This window comes from Geotrypetes seraphini, chromosome 12 (genome assembly GCF_902459505.1).
Source record: "Geotrypetes seraphini chromosome 12, aGeoSer1.1, whole genome shotgun sequence".
In the NCBI taxonomy this organism is placed as follows: domain Eukaryota; kingdom Metazoa; phylum Chordata; class Amphibia; order Gymnophiona; family Dermophiidae; genus Geotrypetes; species Geotrypetes seraphini.
The window spans coordinates 93,729,608-93,749,359 of NC_047095.1; the positions used below are offsets into that span (position 1 = coordinate 93,729,608).

Genomic DNA, 19,752 nt, shown 5'->3' on the forward strand with positions numbered 1-19,752 from the left:
ACCTTAAAACAGTTGTTGAAGTGCAGCAGAGTATGTCAGAAACTCTTAGCTGCAAATGATTTGTGATGTCTGACAGGTTTATCTTTGTAATCCTTTATAACCTGGCCAGTTGTTCTTTATTCATTATTTGTTTGTTTATTTTGCTTTAGCTTGTTTGCATTCTTTTCTACATATGTGATGGAAGTCCTTATTATGATTTGATCGTTTACATATATATATATAAAATCTCTGAAAATACAAACAAGCTAAAGCAAAATACTTATATCAAAGTTAATATTGTTGTACCTACAGTTACCCCTGATGCAATCCTTTGTGTGAAACGTGGCCACGTTGGGCTTGTATTGTGTGAAATCTCCTTTGCTAAATTAATATTTTTGAACTCCTTTTATATGGGGGTCTGATATTTTTGATCCCCCTGTGTGCAGTTCTAAGATTACTGGTACCTCTATTGAATCCACTCCTCATAACCTGGCCAGATCTTCCTTCAGGCCACCTGTGCTTTACACCTTCTCACATCTGCTACAACCAACCACATTTGTGCTGCCTTGTATATTCCTCCCAGATAAGCATCTATCTTGCTCCAGCCCCAGTGAAACTGACCATGCTTAGCAAGTGAAGGTTGCTGTATCACTCTCCAATACTATAGGTTCTATGACGCAAGAAGCTGTAATCAAAGGAAGCCGCTGGGATCTACTAGGTACTTGAGAATCAGACAGAATGCTAGGCTCATTGGCCCTTGGATTAACAGCATATTTTTTCTTATGCTCGTATGGATATCCAGTATATGCAGAGCTTGCTATCCACAAAATCGTGGGTTCTGCAGTTTTTTGCTCTTACAGCTTACAGTGAATCATATTCAATGTAGTGCAGGGGGTTCTCAACTTTGGCCTCGGATATACCTTCAGAATATCCACAGTAAATATGCATGAGATATATTTGCATGCACTGTCATCTATCTCGTACATATTCATTGTGGATATCCTGAAATCTTGACTAGCTACGTGAGAACCCCTGAGATAGTGGGATGCATGAGTATTGTCTGGAGCAGGCATGTCTAACTTCGAACAGGTCGTGATCTACTTTTTCCGGCCAAAAGTGCCAGTGATCTACCAGCATGAAAATTAAGTTTCAAATTAATTTCAAATTAAATTTTAACCCAATAAAGTTGGAGGATCCCCCCACTTTTAATGAACCTTCTGTCATTTACAGTGGTACCTTGGTTTACAAGTATAATTTGTTCCAGAAACATGCTCGTAAACCAAAACACTTGTATATCAAAGCAACTTTTCCCATAAGAGTTAGTGTAAACTAGAACAATTTGTTCCACATCCTCAAAAACTTAATTACCATTAGCGACGCCTCCACCGCTGCCTCTGCCACAGACCTATCCACGTGGCTCTTCCAGTTCTTCTCCTCTGCTGCTGTTCGCTGCCTCACTAATGTTCACTGCCTCTCACTGCGGGTTGTGCGGGTGGTAATGGTGTGCCCCGGCTCCAGGGTGCTGGCTGTAAGCAAACTGTCAAACTGCCGCCGCCACCGAGCCCGACTAGGCACCGTTGGCCCTGCCGCTCCCAGGCGCTGCCCTCTCTCGGATGCCACTACCCCCTCTGCCGGGACTCTCAGGTGCTGGCTCACTCCTGCAGGACGCACCCCGACTCCCATGCTCCACCCGAGGCCACCGGCACTGCTATCGCCTCCTCCCCACCCATCCCTACTAGCCCTGTCCTTACCACTGCACCGCCGGTGATAGAAAGTGCCTGCCGCCGGTCTGCTGCTGAGCCTTGAGCATCTGTGCATGCTCAGGCCTTCTAGATCTTACCCTCTCCGAGATTCTCATGAGATCTCGAGTCTCATGAGAATCTCGGTGAGGGTGAGATCTAGAAGGCCTTGAGTATGCGCAGATGCTCAAGGCTCAGGAGCAGACTGGCAGCAGGTCATTTCTAACTCCGGCGGCACACAGGTAAGGAAAGGGCCGGTCAGTAGATGGGGAGGATACAATCGTGAAGGGAGGGAGCAGCGCCGGTGGCCTTGGGGGGAGCAATACTGCCGGTTCCCGCAGTCGGGTCGGGTGGGGGCTCGCAAATCGAGTCGATGCTCAGTTTGTGAGTTATAGTTTGCTCGAGTGTTTTGCTCGTCTTGCAAAACACTCAAAAACCGCATTACTCGTAAACCGAGGTTTGACTGTACTTGGATGTCATCAGCTGTTAAGCAAATTAAGCAAAAACAAAACAGAGAGAAAAAGATCCAGTAAGTACTGCGAGGGAAATGGAAAGTACATTTTTTCTTAAAGTTTTATTGAGTAATAACTTTCTTTAACTTTTATTGAGTAATTTGTGTTAAATTTAGGGTGAGTATTGATCCAGGCTGATCTTGCACAATCTTTTCACTCTTGTACATTAGTGAGACATCTGAGCCTGCTTTTTGAAGTTGGGTGAATATTGCATGAGAGCCAGTCTCAGGGAATCCTGGAGCTGTTCATCTGTCATGTTGGAACATTGTGTACTCTGTCATTTTCAGATGGGAAAACGCAGATTCACACAAATAAGTTGAACTGAAACAGGAGTGTACAGCTTCACTGCATCTTCTTAAGTTGGGAAATTTGTCTCTAGGTACTAGCTTCCAAAATGATTCTTGCTCAGCACAGGTCTTGAGAAACGTGTCATTTTTAAGGGTTAATATTTCATTTTCAAGAGATGGCTTGTTCAATAAGTAATTTTTACTGATAGCAGCTGCAGTTTCTTTAATGTCCACATCTACTTTGAATGGATATGACAAGTACTCCACAACTGTTCCAATTTTTGGAAGTCACAGAATTTATTTTTGAATTCCTGGATAACAGAACAGATTTCTGTCACATACTTCTCATTCTGAAAAACAAAATTTGGATATTGTCCCAGATGGTCCTGCATATTAGGAAAATGATCAAAAGTGTTTTTTGCAAGGTCACTCATCATTAGCTCAAAGTTGCTCTTGTAGGATGAAACTGTACTCATCATCTCGCCAATGTATAACTACTCCTCATCTTCCAACTCTGCTCGGTCATCTCCCTTCTCCTTCAAAAAAACTTCTTATTTCATTGAGCAAATCATGAAATCTTTGCAGAAATTTGTGCCTACTTAGCCACCTTACATCTGTGTGCAAAATGATTTCCGCTGCCCCTTCATCAAGAGTAAGATTGAAAAGCCATCTTTGAAATGATCTTCCACAAACTGAATTTACAATTTTGAAAGTGATGTCCATGACAGTCTTTGTATTGAGTCTCTTGTTTGCCAAAACTTGCTGGTGAATGATGCAGTGGTAAGAAAGGAAATCTGGGAAGTCGTCATGCTGTCTACAGAGGGCTATGAAACCCTTATTCTCACCTGTCATTGCTCTTGCTCCATCAGTAGTGATGGAAACAAATCTATGCAATAGAAGATTACACTTTGTCACAAAAGAATGAAAAGAACTGAATATTTCCTGGCCGGTAGTTCTCCCTTTTAAAGAAATCATTCCAAGTAGTTCTTCTTTAACACTGAAGTCTTCAAAAATCATCCGGATAAAGACTAGTAACTGGGCTATGTCTCTCATGTCTGTAGATTCATCCAGTTGGAGTAAGAAAGCAACAAATTTGAAACATCCTCCAACAATTGTTCAGTTGTGTTTCCACACATCTTTTCTATTCGCCGCAGGACGGTGTTTCTTGGCAATTGTACAACTTGAATAGCAGCTATGATATCTTTCTTATTTTTAAATCCTTCAAAAAGATTGTCAGCTGCTTCAAGAAAACAATCTTTTACAAATTCCCCTTCAGTTAAAGGTTTGCATTTCTTTGCGATCAGGTTGCTGACCTTGAAGGATGCTATGGTTGCATTGACCGAATATGACCTTGGCTTCGCCTTCAACTGTTGCTGAGTAGCCAATTTCGATTTAAGTTCTTTGAGCTTCAGTTTACAAATTTCACTTTTGGGTGGAAAATCAGCATCAAACTTATTGCTATGTAGAGCCTTATAATGACGTTCCAGATTACCCTTTTTGGGCAAGGATACTGGGGCGTCACAAATTAGACAACAACACTTGTCTTTCACCATGATGAAGCCTATGATGATTGGCCAATCAGGCCTTAGATTAAGTGGGGATGGGCGGACCCGCTATGCCTAAGGCCTGATTGGTCCAGGCTTCTAGAGCCTGGGCCAATCAGGCCTTAGGCTTCGGCGGGATGGGCCGGGAAGGGGCGGGCCCGCCTCATTTCGACGAGGCGTGCCTGCTTGCTCGACGTGCAAGACCCATCTGTAAGAACAGGTTTGGTAGAGTGGGGGTTGTTAGCGCCGGGGGGGGGTGCGTCTTCGGGCAGGAGGGATTGGGCACCCTCCTGCCAGCAACCGATATTGTCGGGGGGGGAGATCGGTAATGTCGGGGGGTGCGGTTGGTAGTGTCGGGGGTGGGGCGGGTCGGTAGTGTCGGGAGGGTGCGTCTTCGGGCAGGAGGGATTGGGCACCCTCCTCCCAGCGATCGGACAGGTCGCGGCCCGCTATACTTATAGCGGCAGAGAGATCCCTTGCCGCGATAAGTATAGCGGCTGCGTCTACTTACAATGTAGACCAGCATTTTGCTGGCCTACATTTTAAGCTTCTCATCTACTAGGGCAGTGTTTTTCAACCGCTGTTCCGCGGCACACTAGTGTGCCGCGAGATGTTGCCTGGTGTGCCGTACGGTCAGGGCCGCCATCAGGGCAGTACCACCAGTCCTGCATTCAGGGGCCCGGGCTCCCCCAGGGTCCTAGGCCACAGTCTAGGGAGAGGGGCGATCCGCCCCACGTGGACAGGAGAGAGCTGGACGGGGGACCCGCGGAGTTCAATACATCTCGAGCCGCGAGGCTCGTCTTCTGTTCCTGCCTTCCCTGCAGCTAACATATAGCCGATCGCAAAGCCTGCCCTCCGACGTCAGCGCTGACGTCGGAGAATACTTCCGTTCGGCTATTTGTGCGCGGTAGGGCAGGCAGGAAGCAGAAGACAAGCCTCGCGGCTTGAGCTTCGTTTTGCTGAGAAAGTTGCAAAGATGGGCTGGGAGGCAAACACGAAACACAAAAGGGGGGAGGGAGTGCGTTTTGGACACAAGGCATGAACTTGGGAGAGAGGAAGGGAGGGAAAGAGATGCTGAGGTGGGGGAGGGAATGAGTGTTTGGACACAGAAGGCATGGACTTTGGAGAGAGGAAGGGAGGGAAAGAGATGGTTGTGTACACGGGGAATAGAAGAAAGGAGAATTTTTGGTCATAGGGAGGGAGTGAGGTACAGATAGTGGCATACCAGGGTGGGGGGGGCGGTCTGCCCCACCCCGGGTTTACGTCCCAAGGGGGTGCACAGCTGGCCACCCTCCAGTGTTGTCCCTAGGCCGGCAAACTGCGGCTCTTTAGCCACTTGAGTGCCACCGCCGCCATCGGGAACAGGCCGGCGCCAAGTTCTCCCTGCTTTTCCCTGTGGGGCCGGCCAACTCTCGCCACTCGCGTCAATTCTGACTTCGGAGAGGACGTTCTGGGCCAGCCAATCGCTGCCTGGCTGGCCTAGAACGTCCTCTCCGACGTTAGAATTGACGACGGGTGGCGAGAGTTGGTCGGCCCCGCAGGGAAGAGAAGCAGGGAGAACTTGGCGACGGCCTGTTCCCGATGGCGGCGGTGGCACTCAAGTGAATTACTTTATATATAGTCAATATAGGCACAGAGTTAAATTTTTTAACATTTTCTAATGGTGGTGTGCCTCGTGATTTTTTTCATGAAACAAGTGTGCCTTTGCCTAAAAAAGGTTGAAAAACACTGTACTAGGGAGACGCGTAGGGCCGCCTAGGTTCAGCCTAAGGCCCGCCTAAGGCCCTTAGACGAGCTTAGGCATCTTGCGGGTCTCCCTAGGCTCCCGGAGGTGCCTTCAGGCCTGCCTGGGGAGCATTTTTTTTTTTAAAACGTGCATCCCGATTGGCTGATTAGACAGCTGTAGGACGCCTACAGCTGCCTAAAATCGGGATGCACTTTGGAGAATCAGGGCCTAAGTGCATTCTGGTAAAGCCAAGGTGAATGGATATCGCTCGGTATATAACACACTTCTAAGCCTCATTGATTTCATCTTGCTCAACAGCCTGCGATGCGGGACACTATCGAAAGCTTACATAGAAACATAGAAATTGACGGCAGATAAGGGCCACGGCCCATCCAGTCTGCCCACCCTAATGACCCTCCCCTGCCTTTACTTTGCGAATAGATCCCACGTGTCGATCCCATTTGGCCTTAAAGGGGTGTTGGGGCGGGATCAGGAATGTGTGATTCTGAGAAGCAGGAGACCAGGTATGATGCCGGACCTGTGGCGTATCGTCGCAGGCGGCGGCCCCCTTGGGTTACCCACAAACGGCATGAAAACAGCAAGTGCCTTCAATACATCCGCAGGCAAGATTCCCGCAGGCAGGGAAAAAAGACAGGCAAAGGATCAGAAGTGGCGGCAAGCCCTCAGCAAACAATCTGCTGGCACGAGCTCTCTCTGAGTGATGGGGCAAGCTGTTGGAGAGATGGAGCCAAGTGGGGATGGTGATCTACCTCTGACCCCTCCATGATCTACAGGTAGATTGCGAACTACCTGTTGGACGTGCCTGGTTTACAGTGTATTTTCTCTCACTCACCTGACTTAGGTCCCGATTCACTACAGTCAGTGATCGTCCCAAGGCGCCTAAACCAATCAGGGCCTTAGACCCCTCCTCATGCATCACATAAGGAGGAGGAGGAGGTGCAGGAGGGACTGAGCATCCCTCCTGCTCCCGACTTAAAGGTATGGGGAGGGGGATGGTGACAGCAAGGGGGGTGGAGGAGTTACTAACAGATCTACAGCAGTCAGGTTTTAGGATCATAAAACCTGATGCAAAATAGCAAGCAAATGTTAGTGAATTAATTGCTTGGCTATTTTGCATGGGGTTTTACAAATTTGCCTTTCCAGATCAGAAAATGGGCAATTGAAGGGAAAAACACACAGTGTGCTGTTTTGTGAATTGGGTCGGTTAGCTTAGCGATGATCGCTGACTTTAGTGAATCGGGGTCTTTGTTATATGATTGACCAAAGAGAAAACCCTTATTACTATACAGAGCACGTGCTTGAGTCAATGGTAATGATGTCCAATTGATAGACTTCCAGCTTCCTAGTGTCCTATCATTTCTGGATTCATGAAGAAGCTTTTTCATGTCATATCACCTTTGCAGAAGCCTCTTTTGCAATGGGACTTTAATGTCAATAGGGTCCGCTTTGCCCCAGCAAGTCACCAAGAAAACGTTTTTCCTAGTAGAGGTCACTTTGACCAGAATAAGTGACATTCAGTCATTAGTCACTTATAAACTTTACACTCAACTTTATCACAACAAAGCAGTATTTCAAACCCATCCCAAAATTTTACCCAAAGTTGTAACACCTTTCCATGTTAACAAGGAAATAAAATGGTGCCTCCTGCATTCTATCCAAAACGTGTACAAAAAAAGCCCTCAATGCACTGGACTGTAAAAGAGGGGCCATCTATCAGGAAGTCTGACTACACAGCTGTTTTTCTCCTTTGACCCCCAACAGAATTGGTATTTCAGTCGCCAAAGAACTTTAGCAAAATGGCGAGTAGAAACATGACAGCACATAAAGGCCAATTGGCCCATCCAGTCTGCCCATCTGCAGCATCTACTATTTCCTCTGCATCCAATTCCATTACAAAAAAAACGGTGCTTCCCTAAATAAACAAGTAACATTTCAACAGATCAGATCCACTGTATCTACTGTGGCTCTCCTCAAGCCTGCTTCACTGGATTCTGTCTGTAAATCAGCTACTTGATCTTTGTTTCATACCTTCACTTACGTTTATTCGGATTTGATATACTGCTGAATCTTACTCAGAGTTCTCAGCGCCAAGAGATGGCACTATTGCTTGAATCAGAGACAGTGCATTTAATAGTTTTGGTATGTGGGCTATTCCTGATAACGCACAATACATAAGGAAATGAGCAGTCACCCCTTGTATAAGCCTGACTTGCTTGTTGAAGGAAAAAGCACTATTTTTCACCAGTAACTGATGTTTCCCATTGACAGGACTAATCAGACACACAGTTCCTCCCACCTTCCCGGGAGCTGCCTACATTTTTGAGCTATTGGAATAACAGAAGATTACACTAAGTTCTCAGTTCTGGGAGAACTGTCCCAGTGCAATGACAGTATCTGCTTCTCTGTCTGATCAATCTTGCTGTCTATTACAGGTAAGCAGCAATGCTTTTTGGTCAATTAACTTTCTTAAATCTATTTTTTGTTCAGTTTTATCTAAATAATCTTTTTTGTCTTAGCATATCCAGAAAAGCCAGCTGTAAAACATCTGTCTTGCCTGTAAATATTTTAGCTTGCTGGAAACACTCTCCTTTGCATGAGAAAATGTTTACGTAGGTGACAATTCTCCACATCACACAAAAATGGTAATTAAATTCTTGTCTCTTTGCTAACACCCATAGGTTCCTCCAAGGTGATATTTGAGTATAAAGACTTGTAACTGAAGTCAGTTTTCTAGATAGGCTCAGGAGTAATCTAAGGAAATACAGTACCTTTTTACAGAAAGGGTGGTAAATGTGTGGAATAGTCTCCCAGTAGAGATGGTGGAGACAGAGAATAGAAACATGACGGCAGTTAAAGGCCAAATGGCCCATCCGCAGCATCTTTTATCTCCTCCTCTCCCTAAGAGATCCTGCATACCTCTCCCACACTTTCTTTAATTCAGACACAGTCTCTGTCTCCACTACCGACTGACTGTGTCTGAATTAAAGAAAGTGTTGGAGAGGCATGTGGGATCTTTTAGGGAGAGGAAGAGATGACTGATGCTGCGGATGGGCCATTTGGCCACCACCGCTACTGGGAGACTATTCCATACATTTACCACCTTTTCTGGACTTAGTAAGGCCTTAATCAATATGTTCTACAGAAAAGTAAGTTTGAAGATGTGAACGATGAGACTCAATTTCTCTACAGTCCTGAATTTTCCCTCATGTAGTCCAGGGATGGGTTCCAGGCTTTATTCTAATTGATATTTCCCCCTTCAGCTGCACTTGTTTTTTTGACATGTGTTTCACTGCCATGGCAATGTAGGTTTAGAACAGCAGTAGTGTTATTAATTTCAATTCAAAGGCTTCTGGCAATCTCTGCTACATTTCACAGGCAGCTCAGCAGTACCCTGAGTTATTGATAGGAGTGACTAGGTAGGAAAAACTTTCATCAGAAATACTGCTTCAGGGAAGATCTAAAAAAAAAAAAAAAAAAAAATCAGAGTAAAACAAATCTTAGTGATTTAAAATTTTTACTTACTTCCTGAAGCAAATGCTGACACAGTTGCAGTTAATGGTTTTCAGCCTCTGGTCCGTAGACCCCTTGTGGCTTGGAAGACCATCACAGGGTGTGCAGGAAAGAAAAAAAAATAACTGTCCCCACACCTGGGAGAAGGATTCAAGCTGTGCCAGGAGGCCTGTGCAGGCCGGGAGATCAGTGGCAGGGGATACAGCAGGCTGGGGAAGTTACAGACATGAAATCTGGGGCAGCAGTCCCACGAAGGGCAGGAGAGCATGTACAGGGGCAAGGGCAGCAGCAGGTTCGAGAAAGCGCAGACATAAGATCTGGAGCAGCAGTCCCACATAGGTCAGTAGAACAAGGGCATGGGCAACAGATGATTCGAGAAGGCACAGACATGAAATCTGGGACAGCAGGCCCACGCAGGTCAGATCAGGTGCAACAGCAACAGACCCGCGTAGGCCGGGAAACTAAGGGCAGCAGAGCTGTGCGGAGTGGGAAACCAGTGTCAGCCTCAACTGTAACAGGCCAACGTGGAACAGGAATTCAAGGGCAGCAACATCAGCAGCATGAGAACCGCCCGGGCCGAGAGACCAAGGGTGGCAGGGGCAGCAAAGGTGGCTCTTCACGCAAGCAGGCTGTCATGGACCAGGAAGTCAGCAGTACCAGCACTGGTAGTGGTGGCGGCAGCAGCAGCAGCAAAGACAGTAAGGTGAGGAAGCACTGGGAGGAGTGGAGGACTGATAGAGAAGGGCTGGGGAGGTCAGGAAGACTGGAATGGGGGGTGAGTGAAGAAAGTAGTAAAATGAAATATGAGGGAGATAGGCTGGAGGTCCCAAATCTTTTAGCGGTTGAAAAGAGCCACTTGCCCAAAATATTCAGGAACCCCCTCAGCCAGCAGGTGGTAGTTGTCTTGTCAGAAATGCCAAGTAAGTTAGGTGAGCAGGACTCATTACTAATGTGGCCATCCAAATTCATGTGTGTTGCAGGTCCTGTTTTATTACAGCACTTTACACTTCTCTGTGTCCCTGTGTGGATCACTATATCTTGCCCCAGAAATGTAACATCTGCCCTTGAAATGTTTATAGGGACATGTGTGCAGTGAGGGAGGGGAGGAAGAGACTCCAAGACAGCACTGTAAAAATTCCGGAGCTAATTATTTTGTAGTGTGCCTTTTCTGCTCTATAAGGTACAAAGTGCTGGCTGTATTTTTTTATTTTTAGAAAAAGGAAAACTGGCACAATAAAGGGAATTCCAGCACAGTTATTGTCTTAATACTGTAAGGTGTAACAACTCAAGGAAACCAGTTAATAAGACCCAGCGGATGGGTGTGTGCATGCTTGTATTGAAGAAAAAAATAGCTGTGGTGAATGATACTGTTCAAGAAGAGGTATTTTTTGCAGTTGTAATTCTACAGTGATTTCAGTTTTTAAGTGGCCTGCAGAAGCTACTGTGGCAGTACTCTGCTCATTTTTAAAGCAAGGCCGCTTTGAATCCAAAAGGGCTGAAAAAGAGCCAATAAATATCTTCTTATGAAAAGCCATGATACCAATCAGTGTATGCCAGTGTCATCCACCCTACCTACCTGTGTCTCTCAAACATCCCCCTTAGCTAGCCTTATGCCATCTGTGTTGCTTTCTTTTTGTCAAAACCTCTATGTCTCCTCTCCTCTTCAGATCTAGCATCTTTCCAATCCCATCCTCTCCCTCCCAAATTCAGCATCTCTCCAACCCCTTCCTACCTCCAGTTTAGCATTTCTCTAACCCCTTCCTACCCCCAGTCCCCAGTTCAGCATCTCTTGCCCAATCCCCCCTGAGGGTATGCCCAGAGGGATCAGGGGAAGTGTTGAGGGTGAGGGAAGGGGAGTGTCTGGTGAGCCTTACTGTTTTTAAAAAAAAAGCTGAATGATGACAGTGGCTGCCCTAGAGGTACCTGGGGGCCATCAATGACTCGTGGTCCTTGCATTGAAGAATACCACACTGGTTGCAAAGTGTTTTATTACCTTGGTATATCTTTGCCCTAGTTCCTTAGAATTCCTTCCTCATATAACACGGTTGAGTCCATCTTCTTGCAGATCACAAATTTTCCTTAATGGATTTTCCTCTCTATGATTGCTGCTAGGAAGATGGCATGAGCAAAACAAGCAATTCATTGTTTACTCCTGTCATAGGCTTGAGGTGAGGGATCCCTGTGAAAAAGGCAGGATTATCTTAAATCTCACTTTGGCTATAGCAAAAGAGATGGTGAGTATTTTATATACAAAAATATTCTCAATTTATTGTGCAGAACTTAAAGACTTGTACTAGGAGGAAGGCAGGAATTGAAAAGAGCAGGCTCATGCTTCATACTTGGTGAAAGATTAAAAAGTGCAGTGAATATCCGATAAAGTAAGACTGGGCAGAGAGCATTCCTCACTTTAGCTAGTTTGAAAACTTCAGGGTGATAATGGCTCTGTATTGGGGATTTTGTCCAAAGCACTTCACAGATATACACAGGGTCGTGGAGCCAGTATACCTAGGGTTACCATGTGGCTCCAGCAAAAAGAGCACAGATTGAGACATCTGTGTTTTACTTCCATCAATGGAAGTAAAACCCGGATGTTTCAATCCGTCCTCCTTTTTCTGGAGCCATGTAGTAACCCTAATTGCACCAAACCTTCATCTGTGACTCCTCTATTTTTCTACTGTCTGATTCCCATTCCAGCTCTGACTCGGACTCATACTGATATTAAGCTTTAAATTTGTCCTGGATCTAAAATTATATTTAAGTATAAAATGATAAATACAGTAGAGTCTCAGTTAACTGTGTCTCTCACCCAACCAGCAAAAAAATTGCCGTTGAGGAAAAAAAATGTCTCCCGAAGTACCAGTGGCAGCGGTCCTGAGCCACAACCCCCCCCCCCTCAAGCCCTGAAGAACTACAAGTGGTGGCAGTCCTGAGCCTCAAACCCCACCTTCCTCCCGACCCGAAGCACCAGTACAGCAGTGGTCCTAAGACACAAAACCCTCCTTCCTCCCTCAAGCCCCTTAGTGGCAGAAGAAGGCGGCGCTCCTGAGCTGCGAACTCGCTCGCTCCCTCTCCCTTTCCTTGGACGCATCACTTCCAATGCGTCAGAGGAAAGGCCCTGCCAGGGCTGGCCATAAGCAGTCTTCTCTGAGGCTGCCTCCTGCTGACCACTGCACTTTGGGTAAAGAAGAGAGAGAGGAAGCGAGGGGGTTCACGGCTCAAGACCACCACCGACTTCTGCCACTTCGAGGCTTGAGGGAGGAGGGCTATGTGGCTCAGGACCGCTGCTGCACTGGTGCTTTGGGGAAAGGAATTGAAACTGTGTTTGACAAGGTTTCTAACACACTCTCAACCAGAAAAACAATTATCTGGTATACACCAATGCCCGTGGGTGCTGGATAACTGAGATTCTACTGTAAACCATATATTATAATGTTATAAGTTTTTATTTTGAAACTGGAGTCTTAGTCAATACATTTTTACCAACTCTGACTCTACCTCCACAGCCCTGGATACACAATCCAGTTCCACTCGTACAGTGTGCCGAATGTGCTTCTGTACAAGAAGCCTGCGTTTGGGTTTCTAATACAACAGAGCCTGATACAGTGCAGAAGGGATGTGCTCATTCCCCCAAAATGCAGGCAGGGAAGGGGGGGATTACATTTTTAACTCAAACGTTTCTCAGCAATAGTTCAAAATAAGTCGGGTACCCTCGGTATTTCTTTTTCTTTCTTTTCTTTTATGTTAACAATCAAGATTTACATATATAAAAGAAATTACAGAAATCATTATTACAACCAATATACATTGGATGAATACAAAAAGAAATAAGTATTTAATACTAAACTACAGTCCTCAATTATAGGGAGGCAAGAATAGAAAAATCCTAGGGAAAAGGATTTACATTAACATTTTTTCCAAAGAAATAGAACAGGATAACTCCAATGATATTATTTTTAGGACTCAAGTTACACTGGATCTTCTTGAGTTGTCATTGATATCCCCTTACTGTCAAGAAAAACCCACAACTGAACAGGATCATAAAATATATATCTATTGTCTTGATAAGAAACAAAACATTTGAATGGAAACCTTAATTGAAAAAGGGCTCCTAAGGAAATCACTTTACTGTGGTAAAACAAAAATTCCTTCCTTCTAACTTGAGTCTATTTTGAGACATCAGGAAATATATAGATCTTTTCTCCTAAAAAGGAGACTTGTTTCAAATTATAATATAACTTTAATATCATCTCCTTATCTTGTAAAATTACAAAAGAAACCAGCAGTGTAGCACAAGCAGTAATTTCTATATCAGATGATTCCAGCAATGCTGAAACCTCCATAACTTCTCCTAGAGGCTTCAGCTTTTTCTGAGATCTTTTTAAATAATAAAGTTTCTGTAAAGGAGGGATACTATTTTCTGAAATCTTCAATTCATTGATCAGAAAATTTTTAAGCAATTTTTGCAGAGTTATATATTTAGAAACTGGAAAATTTAAAACTCTTAAGTTTAAGCTTCTATTTTGATTTTCTAAATTTTAAATCTTCCTCAGAAGCAAAGTTTTATCCAGCATTTGTTGTTTTAATACATTTTCTGTAGCATTTTGATTTTGACAATCTCAGAAGTATGTTTCTGAACCTCTGTCTCAACCTGGGCAAGTTTAATAGTTAGGTTTAAAGAAAGAGTCATGAAATTGGTACATACCAGGTAGAGGTTTTCAATGACAGACCATAAGGAGTCCACTGTAACAACCTGAGGTTTTTCGAGTGGCTTGAGTGTAGGCACAACTGCCCATTCTTCAACTGTGGCCCCAGTAAATTCTAGACCGAGGCTTCCTCTACACTCCCCACCACACGCCATCATAGGTTCTCCGCTCCCATTGAGTTACGACACCTCCACTGGAGTCGAAGCTCCCTCTTCTGGGTTTGCCGGGAGCTCAGTCCCAGTCACATTCGGAGACCTCCAAAGATCCTCTCTGATTGGTTGATGCTCCAAAGCCTCTCTGGGAGCTAGGGGTGGTTTGGGTCCTGCCAGGTTCAATGAAAAATTGTCGTCCAGGCTGAGCCTTTCCCACGGCTCAGCAGCAGAAACACCCAGAGTCATTGGAGCAACCATAAAAGATGTTATAACCGTCTGCTGCAGCTTTGAAGTAGCAGGTACAGGTGGAGGATAAACCCGCTGCTTCCCTCTTCTTTTAGGCATCATAAATTTGAATTAAAAAATTCACAGAGGGAAAAAGAATAACCTATTGTGGAGGGAGCCTTCAGCTACTCGTCCTGCTCAGTTGCCATCTTGCTCCTACACACTAGGTATTTACCTGTCCCCAGAGAGCTTATTGTCTAATTTTGTACTTGAGACAAAGGAGAGTTAAATGATTTGCCCAGGATAACAAGAAGCTGTATTGTGATTTGAACCCTGGCTTCCCTGGTGCTGAACTGCTCTAACCACTAGGCTGTGCAGAAATATATCCTGTCAGCCAATGATACTAAAAGAAAAGAAATTTGTGTCACCTAGACATTCACTCCAAAAGGAGAGAAATACCAGGAAAAGAAAAGACAAAAAAAATGGGCAGAGGGCTGGGAAGATGAGGGAGGAATGGGAGATTTTCAGAGGTGGCAGCTTCCTTCCAGACTCTAAATTCTCAAAAGCAAATGAAAGCCTTATTCCCATCAAATGTTTCTTTTATTTTACCTCATTTAGGGCTCCTTTTAGAAAACTATGGTAGAGATTTCTACCATGGGCCAGTAAGGTAAATGCTCTATGCTCATAGGAATTTTATGAGTATTCACCTCACCGGCCTGCAGTAGAAATCTCTACCACAGCTTTGTAAAAGCCAGCGTTAATTAGCCTTATATCATGGAAAATGAATATTTCTGAGGGAATGTAAAATAGTTGCAGTATTATTACACTGCACAGGGTACCTACCTAGCCGGCCTGCACTAACAGTCTGCCCACCTTAATGTCCCTCCCCTACCTTTGCCCTGTGAAGAGATCCCATGTGCCGATCCCATTTGGCCTTAAAATCAGGCACGCTGCAATATTTACCTGTGATGGTGTGAATAACATGAGGAAGGACCTAGTGAAGTTTGAAGAATGGTCTGAAATTTGGTAACTAAGATGTAATGCTAAGAAATGCAAGGTTATGCATTTGGGCTGCAAATACTTGAGGGAACGGTACAGTTTAGGGGTGAAGAACTTTTGTGCATGGAAGAGGAATGTGATTTGCTTTCAACTCTTAACTCCCACTCACTGCTATCAGATGCCGATACCCACTATAATCTCCCCAACCCTGAAAAGTTCTTCCTAAATTAGATTGTAAGGTCTTCTGAGCAGGGACTGTCTATTGTGTGTTAGAATGTGCAGCACTGCGTATGCCTTTCAGCGCAATAGAAATAATAAATAGTAGTAGTAATGATAGTATATGATAATCTAAAGGTAGCCAAACAGATTGAAAAGGTACGGCAAAAGCTAGAAGGGTACCCCAAATTGGCAGTAAGAAAATGGAGGTATTGATTCTCCTGTATAAAACTCTAGTGAGACTGCATTTGGAATATTGTATGCAATTCTGAAGACTACACCTTCAAAAAGATATAAACCTGATGGAGTCGGTCCAGAGGAAGGCTATTAAAATGGTCAGTGGTCTTCATCATAAGATGTATGGGGACAGACTTAAAGATCTCAATATGTATACTTTGGAGGAAAGGCGGGAGAGAGGAGTTATGATAGAGATGTTTAAATACCTACTGTACGTGGGATAAATATGCATGAGGCAAATCTTTCATTTGAAAGGAAGCTCCAGAATGAGAGGGCATAGAATAAAGTTAAGAGGTGGTAGTCTAAGGAAATACTTTTTTTACAGAAAGGGTGGTAGAGGTGGTGGTAACAAAGACTGTGTCTGAGATCAAGAAAGCATGGGGCGGGCACATGGAATCTCTTAGGGAGAGGAAGAGATAGTGGATGCTGTGGATGGGCCATTTGGCTTATATTTGCCTTCATGTTTTTTGTTTCTATGTTTATTTTGTGGACTCCGCAGTTGGTCAACCAGAAAAAGTGATCAAAGTGTGAGTAACAGTGAAAAGGCTAATAGATATTCAACCTGTAGAGCAGATACCAACAGAAGAATCAGGTTAAGGAGATACTCTATATACTTAATTGTGCCCAAAAGAAACTCAGACGATTGAAGGCCAATCCTGGATCTGAAGTTGGCAAATGCAGCACTAAAAGTGCCCCAATTCCACATTGAGACCATTCGGTCGGTAATTGCAATGGTGAATTTCTAATCTCTGGATTTGACAGAGGCGTATTTGCATATTCCCATCTTTCTGGACCACAGGAAATTTCTGAGCTTTAATGTACTAGGAAATCATTACCACTCTGTAGCACTACCCTTCAGTCTAGCAACAGCACCTTCACCAAGGTGTTGGTCATGGTTGCAGCACATCTATTGCAAAGCAATAATTCAGGTGCATCCGTACTTGGAGATTGACTGATCAGAGCGCTGTCCAAGACTGAGGATGAGAAAGCAGTGGCACAAGTGCTCCAGCTCCTACAAGATCTAGGCTGGATCATTCATTTCTGGAAAAGTCACCTGGAACTGACTTAGTCCCTGGAGTACTTGGGAGTTCAGTTCGACAGTGGGTCATGTGTTTCTACCAGAGCCATGAAAACTGAAACTAACCCGCCAGATTTTGATCATACAGGTGCTGGGTTCAATGGTAGCAATTGTAGAGATAGTCTCTTGGGCAGAGGCTCATCTACACCTGCTAAAAGATGTTGTTGTGTCTTTGGTCTCCGCAGAAGGATTCTTTCCAAATACCTTTGTCCTGGATGGAGGAAGCATGGCGCAGTTTGTGATGGTGGCTACAGCCGGAGTTGCTGGCCAAAGGTCTACCTCCCTACATATCCTCCTAGGCAATTCTGACAGCAGATACCAGCCTATATTGTTGGGGAGGCGATTACAAGGGTCATCTAGTCCAAGGATATTGGTCATTCTCCCAGAGGAAATGGTCTGTAAACAAATTGGAGGTGAGGGCCGTCTGTTTGGCACTGCAGACATTGTAGAGCACCTTGGAAGGCAAAGAGGTCAGGGACTTCTCAGACAGTGCCACAGGGGTGGCATATGTCATCAGACAAGGCAGCATCAAGAGTGCTCCGTTGAAATTAGAGGCCCAGTTACTTTTCTATTGGGTGAAGATCCATCTACAGGCGCTGTCAGTAGCGGGAGTAGACAATGTGCAAGCAAACTATCTCAACTGACAGACCCTGGACCCAGGGGAATGGTCACTGTCTTAGAAGGTCTTCAACAGCATTGTGAGTTGATGGGGGTGCTTGACGTTCAATCTGATGGCGTCAGCCAGCAAAAAGAAAGTCTCATGTTTCTTCAGCCAAAACTGTGAGTCCAGAAGCACTAGAATGGCCTATATCAAGACCTGGAAAATGTTCCAGTGCTGGTATGCACAGGAGCATGTGGAACCATTAAGAGCCCCAGTGACTGTAGTCCTACTGTTCTTGCGAGCAGGTCTCGAAGAGGGTCTGGCAGTTGGTTCCCTCAAAGTGCAGGTAGCATGGTTATAAGAACATAAGAATTGCCACTGCTGAGTCAGACCAGTGATCCATCATTCAGATGTAGCCAGATTCTTGAAGGGGGTGTTGCATCTACATCCCCCTCTGTGTGCCAACATTTTACAGCTTGGAACCTTAACATGGTTTTACATTGTCTAACTAAGGCCCCATACGAGCCTTTTTCAGGAGGCTTCTCTGACTGTAAAAACAATTTTTCTAGTGACTATCACCTTGGCGCGAAGTCTCAGAATTATAGACATTCTAATGCAGAGACATTCCTCAAGCTTACAGAGGCCAGGGTTATACTCTGTAGAGTTCCCTTGTTTTTGCCAAAAGTAGTGTCGGCCTTCCAGGTTAATTAGGAAGTGTGACTTCTCGTGTTCCAGGCCACAGGTTCGAAGAAAAAAGATAGGTTGTTGGAGCTGCTGGGTGTTAGGAGAGTTCTTCTCTGTTACCTAGAAGTGACAAATGAATTTCATCTTTCGGATCATCTTTTTGTTTTAACAAACACTGGCAAGCAGGGAAAGACAGCCTCTAAGGTCTCCAGATGGATTTGAATGGTGATTGCCTCAGCTTACATTGGCTGTGGTAAACAACTGCCAATATTTTTGAAAGCTCACTCCACTAGAAGGGTGGTGATTTCATGGGTGGAGGCCTGGGCGATAATGACTGAAGAGATTTGTAGAGTGGCTACATGGTTCACGTTCCACATTTTTACGAAATTTTAAAGAGTGGATATGGCAACACATATGGACATTGCTTTCAGGTTCACAGTGCTGACAGCATAAGAACATAAGATTTGCTGCTGCTGGGTCAGACCAATGGTCTATCATGCCCAGCAGTCTGCTCATGCAGCGGCCCTTAGGTCAAAGGCCAGTGCCCTATTTGAGTCTAGACTTAATTGAATATGTTCTGTTCCAGTAGGAACTTATCCAACCTTGTCTTGAATCCCTGAAGGGTGCTTTCCCCTCTAACAGCCTCTGGAAGAGCGTTCCAGATTTCTACCACTCTCTGGGTGAAGAAGAACTTCCTTACGTTTGTACGGAATCTTTTCTCTAACTTTAACAATCTCTTTCTCTACTAAGTCAATTCCCTTCAATATCTCGAATGTTTCGATCATGTCCCCTCTCAGTCTTCTCTTTTCAAGCAGACTTTCTATCCCACCTTAGACTCCAGGAACTGCTTTGGTATGTCCCACTTGTCGAGACTCCTGTACCCTTTGCACCAGAAGGGAAGATTAGGTTCTTCTCAATAATCTTCTTTCTAGTAGAAAAGTATAGGAGTCTTGACGTCCCATCCTATCAGATTTCCATTTAGCCTGCTTTCTGTCACAGAGAGCTATATATATCCAGAAGTCTGGATTTCTGCCTGTCAGAAGTTTAAAAAAAAAAAAATTATTTGAAGAGCATTGTAACTTCTTAATTGTATAGTCATAGGAGTACCTCTGGAATCTCTATCAGAAAGTGATGCACATTGGGAAGAATAATCCAAATCATAGTTATCGGATGCTAGGGACCACCTTGGGGGTCAGCGCTCAAGAAAAGGAACTGGGTATCATCACTGACAATACGCTGAAGCCTTCTGTCCAGTGTGTGGCAGCGGCGGCCAAAAAGGGAAATTGGATGCTAGGAATTATTAGAAAAGGGATGGTTAACAAGACTAAGAATGTTATAATGCATCATATCACTCAGTGGTACGACCTCACTTTGAGTATTGCATTCAGTTCTGGTCTCCTTATCTCAAAAGAGATATAGCATTACTAGAAAAGGTTCAAAGAAGAGTGACTAAGATGATAAAGGGGATGGCATGCCTCTCATATGAGGAAAGACTAAAGAGGTTATGGCTCTTCAGCTTGGAAAAGAGATAGCTGAGGG

At 44.6% G+C, this 19,752-nt stretch overlaps 1 protein-coding gene across 9 annotated transcripts in view; it reads left to right on the top strand.

Moving 5' to 3' along the window:
- The window catches only part of C12H1orf21 (chromosome 12 C1orf21 homolog), a 610,172-nt gene that overhangs the window by 438,111 nt on the left and 152,309 nt on the right, over positions 1–19,752 (top strand). The window contains exon 1 of one of the 9 annotated variants that reach the window (XM_033916054.1): positions 9,665–10,021. The exons of the other annotated variants lie outside the window; for them this stretch is intronic. Coding sequence (XP_033771945.1) covers positions 9,686–10,021 — 336 coding nt within the window. The 5' untranslated portion in view covers positions 9,665–9,685. Of the gene's footprint in view, positions 1–9,664; positions 10,022–19,752 lie in introns of those variants that run through there. 9 annotated transcript variants of the gene reach the window in all.